We start from the raw sequence: 7859 nt of genomic DNA, 5'->3' as shown, positions 1-7859 counted from the left end.
CGCCTGAGTCTTTACAAGACTAAACCCTCACAAAAATAAAGAAATTCCAGAACTGTCAGAAGCGCAAAGCGCCGCTTTTGACAAGCTCAAAACTTTATTTGGGCTTGAACACGTGGAATTTATTATCTCCAAGGGACCAGAGGTCCTGCATGCAAGGCTTGTAGCCTCAACGCGATACGAAGCTTCCCTGTTCGGTCAGGTGCATGACCACTTAGCGGCATCTATGCCAACCCGGTACATCTCTGTACCTGACTCAGGGCCGACGGCTCGCCCTCTAGCTTTAAATGTGAAGACATTTGAGGGAAAATAGGGGGAAATCTCCCTTTTCGGATTAAGCAGATGGAAATGTCCATTAATTCCGCCTTGTTCTTAACAGAACGGCAAAAGGTGGCTATGCCCATTTCCAAACGTGGAGATAGAGCCATGGAGTGGGCACTATCGTGCAGCACGTTCATAACGACATTTGTCCCTCATGGGATTCGCTGAAACAGCAAATGACTAGCATGCTTGCACCGCCTGATCATATGATGTTCCATGGCTTGAAGTGCCTCTTCTCCTTCCACAACGAGGCTTAGATCCATAGGTACCCATGTGCTCGGAGAACTTGTTCGGTAAACAGGCGTGCTAACACGAGCAGACTTAAAGTCGAACTCAGCGCGTAGCGCTATGGAAACTGCCTTTTCGAAAGTAGCAGGATGAGATCGAATAATTCCGTCCGGGCTACGCCGTCATTGAGATCCCCGTTAATTTTGTTACGACAATTGCTTCTTGAACCGGGTCTTGATACAAAGATGCAATTAGAGTTCTCAACTCCTGGACAAGGGTTCGATTACCCTACCGAGTCGCTAGGAGCCGTGCTCACATGCGAAAAGCCAGACCATCCGTAGATGTTATATGTACGGAAGCACGAAACATTAACGTCCGGCCTGCCCCCTACGAAATCGCGTAAAGCTCGAAGAGCTCCAGCTCCGACGTATACCAAAGATCTGGTACGGTGCGGGAAAATGTCGATACCCAGTAGGTGCGGGGTGCCCTACTGGGGAAGACCTAGGCTGTGTTGAACCTCTAGGAGGCAAAAGTTAACAGGGACCTAGTCCCAATTAGCTCGGTGCTTAATGGCACGGGGCGACAGCACAAGCCTGGCTTGCTAGTCACTCAAGCGACTGAAAGGGCTTTGATATGCCGTGATCAATTCTAATTGACTCTGGAGCGTTTTGAAATTATGCTTGACGCCTTTTTCTTGAAAGAAGTCAACAATACATTGAGGCGCTTAAAACGCATGAAGGTGATACAATCACTGTTCGCTAAGCGACTGGGACTCGTGTCACTGTTCTTAAAGTTCCATCGAGCTTAGGTATGAAGTTTCTAGACTTTGACAGTTTGAAACGCTGTCTCGTCCTTGATTTGGATTCGTGATATGATCTCATCCTTGGTATGGACTGGCTAGAACACTATGAACCATGAATCGATTGGAGGTCTAAGACCTTCGGCGCCACGCGCAATGTTCCTAGCAAAGTTTTGGAGAGTCATGAACCCACCTTTGCTAGCCAACAAAAGCGCAATTGGCGCCGCTCATTGAATGAGTCTGTCAGTGTTTTAGACATTGAAATGTCTGATTTAATTAACCCCAATGCTAAACATTAACTTTTAGTCCGAGTTAGCAGAAAGAAGTGGAACGGCACGTACTCCGTCGAGTGACACTCGTTGTAATAACGATTCACTGAACGCTAAAAGCATTGTTGGCCTAAGGCCGAATTATCAAGAGTGTAACATCCCTGAGATACGTGGAGTGGCACGTCTAAGTCCACCGAGTATGGTCGGCCGAGGTGGTATCATACTGAGTGTCAGTATTGACACTGTTGGCGGTTTCGCCAGGACCTCAAGGGTGCAATATCCCTGAGATACGTGGAGCGGCACGTCTAAGTACACCGAGTGTAGTCGGCCGAGGTGGCACCATACTAAGTGCCAATAGTGACACTATTGGCGATTCGCCAGGGCATTTTGGGTCAAACCCTTTCAATGCACGTGAAGCGACACGTAAACGTTCGCTGAATAAGGAAGTTAAATTACCTAACTCCTTGTCGGATGACAAATTAGACACCAAGTCTTGTATAGAACCAATACAGGCTGGAAAACCCTGGGACGTGAATGTCCCGGCCTCTAAGAGGCGTATTGTCTCCACTCCAAGACAGGGTGGACACGAAGCGTGTATACCCTCACAAAGCAATACGAGTGAGCAAGTACATACGCTTGTAAATGGTGTAACCGGTAACATTGAGGGGGAAGTTAGCCTTGCGGTAATCCCCTCGTTCCATGCTCTTTAAGAGCTAGACGAAATGTCTTTTGGTGAGTGCAGTCGAGCCTTAAAAGCTGGTGACTTATCCGAAATGGTGGTCATTCGACCTATGGTTTAGTTAAACTCATCGTCACTTCTCGACGAAGCTGTCCTGGATGACACAAAAGCTGCACTTAGTGCGCGAAATGGGTCATCGATCCTTAAAGATCCTACGGATCCCTTTTAATCCTTAGTTAAGGAATTCCAAGATGTGGTATGTAATAATCAACCATCTGTTTTACCCCCGGATAGAGGTGTTCGTCATGAAATTGACTAAGTTCCGGGAACCAAATACTGTGTCACAAGACAATGGCCTTTACCAAGGGAGCAGTGTAACGTCATTGACGATTGCTTCTGTGCTATGCTGGAGGCTGGAATGGTACGAGAGAGCAAATCTCCTCATTCAACACCGACATTTTGTGTCAGAAAGGCAAATGGTAAATGGCGCATATACATGCTTATAATAAGCTTAACGCTGTCACTTTACCAGCACAAACCCCATTCCGAGAAAAGATGTCTTTAGAACAATATGGTGGAATTTACAATGTAGAGTGCACTGGACTTAGCCGATTGTTGCTACCAACTGCTCATGCGAGCTAGTGATATCCCGCTTCCAGCGGTTAGCACCCCAAGCGGTATGTTATGGGAGTGGTTGGTTATGCCACAAGGGCTTTTTAACGCCCCGACAACATTTAATCGTCTAGTGACGCAACGTTTTCGCCCTCATTGAGGTTATGTACAGACTTAACTCGACGAACTTCTTTGTCCATAGTCGTGCGAAGCAGGGTCGGTCGGATATGGAAAACCATCTAGACTATTTGCGAGCAGTGCTCCAGTGTATGCGCACAAATAAATTGTATGCCAATGCATCTAAATGCCTTTATGGGCGAAGAAAAAATCCTTTCGTAGGGTGCTTCATTGAGAAGCGAGGCCTTAGAGCGGATACCGCTAAGGTAAAAGCCATAGTAGATTGGCCAGTTCCTAGAAACCAAAAGGATTTGCCTAAGTGGTTGGGTATCGCCAATTATTTTTTTTATTATTACACAAATATAGCAAAAATTACGATAATATGGCTAGGTCATTATCTAATCTTCTTAAAAAAGATGCAGAATGGTACCGGACATAATGCTTTTTGGGCAGTTAAAGATAGTCTTATCCATGCCCCGATCCTGGCTTTGCCAAATCCCAAATATAGCAGAAATTACGCTAATATGGCTAGGCATTATCTAATCTCCTTAAAAAGGATGCAGAATGGTACCGAACATAATGTTTTTTGAGCAGTTAAAGACAGTCTTATCCATGCCCCGATCCTGGCTTTGCCAATTCCAAATTGGCCTTTTAGTGTCGTCTATGACGCATCGGATTTTGCCATTGGCAGTTCTCTGTTACAAACAAATGCTGATAAATGTGAACGTGTTATTGCGTTTGAGCAAAATGGCTCACTTAGCGGCCGTGTCGGATTCCATGGATGGTTAAGGTACAGCAAGGATATTATTAATCGCTTGTTTTTTTTTTTCGACAACACGATTTGCCAGTGGCAATTGTCTCTGATCCGGACCCTTGTTTCACGAGCAAATTCTGAAAATCAATTTTTATGAGTGCTTGGCACCAGATTGGATATATCCACCTCGGACCATCCGCAGACTGATGGTCAAACTTAACATGTTAATCGCGTCATTAAAGACTTTTTTTTCACAGTGTGTGTGTTTAACACACCAAAGCGCTGGAGTTCAATGCTCCCAGTGGTGGAGTTTGCGTTAAAAAACGCTGTGCATGCCTTACAGGTTATACTCTGTTCTATGTCAACAAACCCACCCACCCACGCGTTCCATTAACGATACCACTGCATGGCTCAGGGCTTGGTGGGGCAGAATTATCCGATAGGCTTACTGATTACTCTGTTACCGTTTAAAAACAACTAAGCGAGTTTCTCGCGACGCGATTTAGTGTCTTAAGACATGTAAGGGATACGATGGCTGAAAGCCAACACAAACAAAAAGACAAGCAGATGTCAAAGGCAGAAGCTGAACCAATTCTGATATGGTCGGAGACCGAGTTTTACAACGCTTATAATCTACCTACCAACTTGGTGTCCGCGGTCTTCAAGACCAAATTGCGCCCGCGCTTTATTGGACCATTTACGGTCGTGGCCAAGAATGGCTTAGCTTATACGCTAAACCTTCCTAGCAAGCTGCGTACACACCCAGTGTTTTACGTTGGCTTGCTTAAGCCATTTCGGGACTCTTCTCACGTGGACTTGAAGGCGCTTGCGTCGAGACAGGCGGTCGTGCCGCAGATTGCTGCATCCTTACGAGAATATCTAGCTGACCCTCTAAGCGAGGCTGCTGACGCTCCAGCGTCGGAAGACGGTCCCGAACTGCCTCAAAAGAGCTCTCAACCCGAGCAAGGACTTCACGAAGAAGTTGCACCTCGTGCCGTAGAGCATCAAGTGCTTCCGCCGAAATCCCGGCCCCCTCCCGCGCTGCTTGATGCGCGGAGGAACCTTCAGTTTCATGTGGAGAGACTTTTAAAGCAACGTCGTCGCAAGGGTCATAACCATTATCTGGTGAAGTGGCTACGATACCCCTCTTCTGAAAACTCTTGGGAGTTCGAGGTACCTCTTCGGCAAGATTGCCCGTACGCCGTTGACGTTTTTGAGCGCCAAGCTCAGGGTCAACTCGCGTCAAACGACGCTTCCCACCACTAAACGTGGGATTGGGTGGATCTATAGCCTCAATGCGTCTTCGATCCATGGTTGTACGGTCAACCGAAGCACCGAAATATTGGCTAGGCCTTTCTTCGTTTTCCGGCATAAATGCCGCTCGTAATTGGCCTTTGGCCTTAAGCTTAGCAAAGTCGAAGCGAATCTTCCGTTCCAAATGTACATCACCTCTATCCGTAGACTCGGGCCCGGTGGACCCAGTTCTTAAATGAGACTTCGTTTTCACTCCTTGTTTCGTTTGGAAACAAAACGATCGGAAATTCCCTCATGGAGGTCACCGAAGCCCCACGGGCTTGATTACGTAAACGCGTCAGATACTGACTTCGTGTCATTAACTTTGGCGTATGGTATTGCTCATGAAGAGCGTCGCGAGCAGCGATCTCCTCCGGCTTCCTCGCTGGGTCACCGGAGATCCAGATGGCCAAGCTATGTATGACCCGCTATCTCTTTGAGACGCTCGTCCGCACTAAGCGGAGTGAATCTATATTCACTATGAACCTTAGCTTTTGCTATTTCGGCAGCTCGACGACGAGATCTTTCCCATATGAGGATTATTGCTCTTGCTCTTCATTGAGCGGATTCGTAATGATGTCGGACTCAGGGTCCCGTGTCCTGCTCAATGCAGTTAAGACACCAGCGGCACTACGTTCTGGAAATGGATTCGGGGCCCGCCGACGTTCATCCGGAGGAGAAGGCGTGAGCGAACGACGCTCTTTCTCCTCCTCCTCTGATTGGGAGTGACTTTCAAAGTCCACCATTCCCTCATCGTCGGGGAAGGTGCTAAGAGTCTGTGACTCAAGCTTGATTGTCATGAGACGAAGGAAAGAGAAATACAACCGAACGGTTAGCTGTTTAGGTTCTAACCTCAAAGAGGAAATGAAGCGAATGTTGTCACCCGGTGTCAACAGTTTTAGGGGGAGGGTGTAATGGGGCACACATCGGTTGGAGAACCGTTGTTGTGGTACATTTACGTTATGGGCAAAATACCCTTATATTTAAAAATTTTAGTTGCTTAAATGCCATTTAATATGGATAACAAATGTGGTCGCCAAGTAAGGTTTTTAAAATTAAATAATTAAATAAGGAGCAGTTCCCCGGGTAAGGTTTCTACATTTAAACAATTGAATAAAGTGTAGTTCCCCTTTTCAACAAGATTTAATTGTGATGCATTCGATCTAACCTTTTGTGGCACGATTCCCTTTTCGCATGTATAAATTTGCCATTACACCATTACAAAATTCCTTACCCTTGTCCATGAGCAACTGCTTCACCACTTTAGCAGCTTCGATTCGGTCAACTTCATCGTAATCGCGACAAATAACCTCATTCGTTCGACTTTTATGTTGACGCTCTGACCAAGCAATGTATTGCTCAACCTCACCTTCCGGCTTCGACTGGAGTAGGAAAACTTTGCATTACGCGAATTACCGTCCACTATAACCAAAACCTTCGAGAACTTCGATCAATTGGTACCCCTGGTATCGATAGATCTGCAAACGACATGTCGTTAACCTGCTGAATAGGCTGATCGTGTGACTGAAAGTCTTGCGCCGTCGCTTACCAGACTTGTAGTCTACAGAGTCTACCTTTTGTCGACGATTGAGGGTAATCCCCTTGGCCATACCTCGTCGATCATCAGACGAACGTACTCGGGACAAATATGTCTTAGTCATTCATGCCATTACTCGGTATCCTTGACAGCCTTAGCAACAGCGAAATTCGCAAGTACTTGTTTTGTAGGTACTGTGATGTTCTCCTTTGATAGATTTTCTCCGACGTCGTGAGCAGTAAATATGTAAAAGTGGCGTTCGTGAATCGTGTGAATGACGTCTATAATATCTTTGGTCATTCCAAACATTCTCCAGTTGGGCTCCCAGTTTCATAAGGAATCCTTGATCTAAAGCCAGGCCTGGTGAAAAAAAGTTGCATCCCGCACTTGGCACGTACAAAACGTTGCTTCAAAATCACAAAAGCCATTTGTTCATCAATCACATTCGCTAGCAGGATAGTCTTAAACCTTCCGCTTTGGCCCCAATTCCATCGGCAACACTATCGCTATCATCCATTTTTACAACGTTGTCAAATACTTTTTGCGATCCAGTATCGATATACCAACGAGATGAGTCATAATCTTGGAATTGTCGTTTCACAACTTCGCATCTTTCCACGTTACTTTTCTTTACAAATTCATTAACCTGAGCAACTTGGCACATTTGCGGCTGCTGCATTGGATAGTATTCTTTCGATCGAGCGTACTTTGAGTTTCTCCTGCTTGATTGCTCTTTGCAGTCCGGGCTAAGGCGCTTGTCGTGGCTGGCTCCACTGCAAAACACCCGCCACGATTGAGCATCTCGAATTTCTGTAAATGGACTCCACTTGGATTTTACCACTTGCTGTGGCTCCGCTGTGCACCACTTGGCCTTAGTTAAGTATTGTTACCTTGCAAGTTTCCTAATGCAATTCTATCCTAATCTTGGCTGCTGTAATGGGGCACTACGACTTGTACTGCTTCAGTACAAACCCACTTCGCACTGCTTCAGTTGCGAGTGGCGCCTTACGTTATTTCACGTACACTAGTACGTGCAGAGGAAGACTTCTCTTTAAGACAACTAGCTTAAAAAGCGTTATATGATAATTGTATTAATATATTTAAGTATCTCTTCTTTCTATCTGCTAATGCTAACTTAATATAAACTAATACTAAACATGCAATTGAAATCTTATCTGTCTCTCTCTTTGTTTACGTTTACAGCTGATTAGTCTGCGGGATAAAAAGATATAATGGCCTATACCTATTTATGG

The 7859-nt window shown here is 45.7% G+C and overlaps 1 protein-coding gene across 1 annotated transcript; it reads right to left on the bottom strand.

The window, feature by feature from the left end:
- Positions 1–7054: 7054 nt before the first annotated feature.
- CCR75_008792 (uncharacterized protein) lies at positions 7055–7285 on the bottom strand (the record flags this gene model as incomplete). The annotated part of the gene is made up of 1 exon (XM_067966841.1): positions 7055–7285. The coding sequence occupies one exon, from the start codon at positions 7283–7285 to the stop codon at positions 7055–7057; it is 231 nt and encodes a 76-aa protein (XP_067821773.1).
- Positions 7286–7859: the final 574 nt, after the last annotated feature.

The sequence above is a fragment of the Bremia lactucae genome (assembly GCF_004359215.1).
Source record: "Bremia lactucae strain SF5 chromosome Unknown BlacSF5_NotPlaced_18_SHOA01000004.1_1233567bp, whole genome shotgun sequence".
In the NCBI taxonomy this organism is placed as follows: Eukaryota; Oomycota; class Peronosporomycetes; order Peronosporales; family Peronosporaceae; genus Bremia; species Bremia lactucae.
This window is presented reverse-complemented; position numbering and strand designations above follow the sequence as displayed.